This window comes from Meleagris gallopavo, chromosome Z, assembly GCF_000146605.3.
Source record: "Meleagris gallopavo isolate NT-WF06-2002-E0010 breed Aviagen turkey brand Nicholas breeding stock chromosome Z, Turkey_5.1, whole genome shotgun sequence".
Taxonomy (NCBI): Eukaryota; Metazoa; Chordata; class Aves; order Galliformes; family Phasianidae; genus Meleagris; species Meleagris gallopavo.
The window spans coordinates 8,070,276-8,072,960 of NC_015041.2; the positions used below are offsets into that span (position 1 = coordinate 8,070,276).

General features: G+C 58.5%; 1 protein-coding gene across 1 annotated transcript; it reads left to right on the plus strand.

The window, feature by feature from the left end:
- Positions 1–6: 6 nt before the first annotated feature.
- LOC104914811 (gamma-secretase subunit APH-1A-like) lies at positions 7–2,676 on the plus strand (the record flags this gene model as incomplete). The annotated part of the gene is made up of 4 exons (XM_010725289.2): positions 7–32; positions 801–971; positions 2,310–2,383; positions 2,493–2,676. Coding segments are annotated over 4 exons (447 nt in total), but the record flags the coding sequence as incomplete, so codon positions are not given.
- Between the last annotated feature and the right edge of the window lie 9 nt (positions 2,677–2,685).

The following is a 2,685-nucleotide window of genomic DNA, read 5'->3' on the forward strand; positions in this document are numbered from 1 at the left end:
GACCCCCTCCGCATCATCATCCTCATCGCGGGGTCAGTGCGGGGCTGGGGAACGTCGGGGCACGGTACGGTGCTCTGGCACTGGTACTGAAACGGGAGCATCGTGGCACCGGGACGGGAGTGGTACCGGGATGGGGGGGGACATCGGGCACTGGTGTGGGGCTGGTACCAGTACGGTGACATCGGGGCATCTCTATAGGGCCTGTGCCAGTGGGGAGACATGAGGCACTGGTGTGGTACCGGTTCTGGTGCTGGGATTGCAGTATGGGACTGGTACCGTTGTGGGGAGCTCAGGCACCAGTATGGCACTGGTACCACCGGGGGACGTAGGGTGCTGGTATGTGCTGGTACCAGTGGGGGGACAGTGGGGCACGAGTATGGCACTGGTACCAGTGCAGAGATGTCATGGCACCGGTACTGCAGTGTTACCAGTGTGGGGGTGGTGGGCCACCAATCTGGTGCCAGGACACCAGTATGGCACTGGTACCAGTGCATGCAGGGGGCTGGCACAGTATTAGTGCTGGTTCTGGTGTCTGAGCACCATTCTGGGTGCTGGTGGGCACCTTGTGAGCATGACAGCACCACCAGTACCACTATTGCTACTGGTACCAGTGTCTGCACGACCACTGCACTGGTGCCACTGTAGCTGTGACACGGCAGGGACGGGGGGTCTGTAGGAGCATGGGAGCCAGTGGCACTGCAGGACTGGTACTAGCCCTCATGCAGCAGGGATTGAAGCCCTACCATGGCTCCGTGCTGGTGTCCACACAGCTCAGCTGCTGCTGTTTCCCACCTCCCCAGGGCATTCTTCTGGCTAGTCTCACTGCTGCTCTCCTCCCTCATCTGGTTCATTGCTGTGAAGGCTAGCGACCCACGTGATGAGCCACTGCAGAAGGGGCTCCTGATCTTCGGGGTGATGTTCTCTGTGTTGCTGCAGGAGGCATTCCGCTTCCTCTACTACAAGCTCCTCAGGTAAGGGCAGCTCCTGCCTGGCTACGGGCTGGGGGCACGTAGTGTCGGTGAGCCTGGTGCCGGGAGAAGCCGCTCTGTGTCCCTGTGCCACATCATCTTGCTGCTCGGGGTCCCAGTCAGGGGGTCTGGTGAACCAAAAGCTCTTATGGCCAAAATTGCTGCGCAGAGATGGGTTAAGGTGCAGGATGTCTGCGTGGTGGAGAAGAGCAACCCCAGGTCTTCAGGACCGGAGGCTGAGTGTGTGGTAGTGTCTTTCTGATCTCTATGTGGGTTGGCTGTGATTTTAAGCTCCTGTAGCATCCTCTCTGCCCGCCCTTCTTGTGACTGGAGTGGGTGGTGCTCCTGCAGCTCAGACAAATGCCTGCGGGATACCACAGACAAGAAGGTTCCCACTTTGCTGCATGGGGGAGGCAGAAGGGTGAGGGACCAGCCCTTGCTGCAAGTCTCATGCCTTTCCCAGGAATAGCTCTGCATCAGCAGAAGGAGCCTGGAGGAGATTCTAGGGCTCTGCAGCACCGCAGTCTGCCCAATCTGGAGCAGTGTTGTGAATGCAGGATTGCCTTCCCCCAGCCCAGGCTGCTGTGGGTGGCACACCGCTGCCTGTACAGGGCAAAGTCTGGGCCCAGCCCCGCGGTGTCTGCAGCAGCAGGGAGGAGGAGGAGGAGGAAGAGGAGGAGGGCTCATGCCGCTCCTCGTGGCAGCACTGCGGCAGGCAGGCAGAGGGTAGCAGAGATCCGTGCTTCACCCTGCAGAGCCACGGCAGTGCCAGCACCACTGCCCTCCTGGCTGCGCAGTAAGATTTGGGACGCTTAGCTTTCTGAGTTTTTTGCCCAAAATTGAATTTTTGCTAGCTTTCAGCATTTTTCTCTGCACTTCCTTGCATTTTTTCACCATCTCACAGAAAGTACAACTGCTGAGGTCTCATTTCTTTGATGCCTGCACTGTGTTCACAACCAGGGGTGCTGCTGCATGCAGCATCCCACTAGCCCGTGTCTGAGCATTGGCGTGTACTTGTCTTGCTCTCTGGAAAAAAGATTCAAGGAGGACCCATGGTGATTGTTACAGTGGTAGCCAGCTTGGCAGCCACAAACTGCCCTCGGTCAGCACTCCAGGAGCTGTCAGCAGAGTCCTAAATGGATCTCAGTGATGTGCAGAGTGCCTGTTGATTCATTAATCAACCTCAGGGTCATTTAGGATAAGGCCAGGTGCCTGCCAGCAGCACTGCTGTACCCTTTTTGCGCAGTCATGAGAGGCATGGGCTGGTGCAGGACAGTCCCCAGTCCCCTGCCTCGTCCATCCAGGGTGCCAAGTGGTGCCCCATCACACTGTCCCCTGCAGGAAGGCCATCGAGGGGCTGGTGGCCCTCAGCGAGGACGGCTGCTCCCCCATCTCTATCCAGCAAATGGCATATGGTGAGTGCTGCATGGGGAGGGAGAGGTTGGGTCTCCTGGGGTATTGGAGGTGCTTGGGGTGGGGGGGATTGTGTCCTTGGGGTGTCACAGCCTCTCTGTGTCCTGGCAGTGGCTGGCGTGGGCTTTGGGCTCATGAGCGGTGCTTTCTCCATGATCAACCTCCTGGCGGACGCTCTGGGACCTGGCACCGTGGGCATCCATGGGGACTCGCAGCTCTATTTCTTGACCTCAGGTGAGCGACAGGATTGTGCCCTAAGCCTTCATCACAGAGCGGCAGACCCATAGATGTATCATAGCCACTT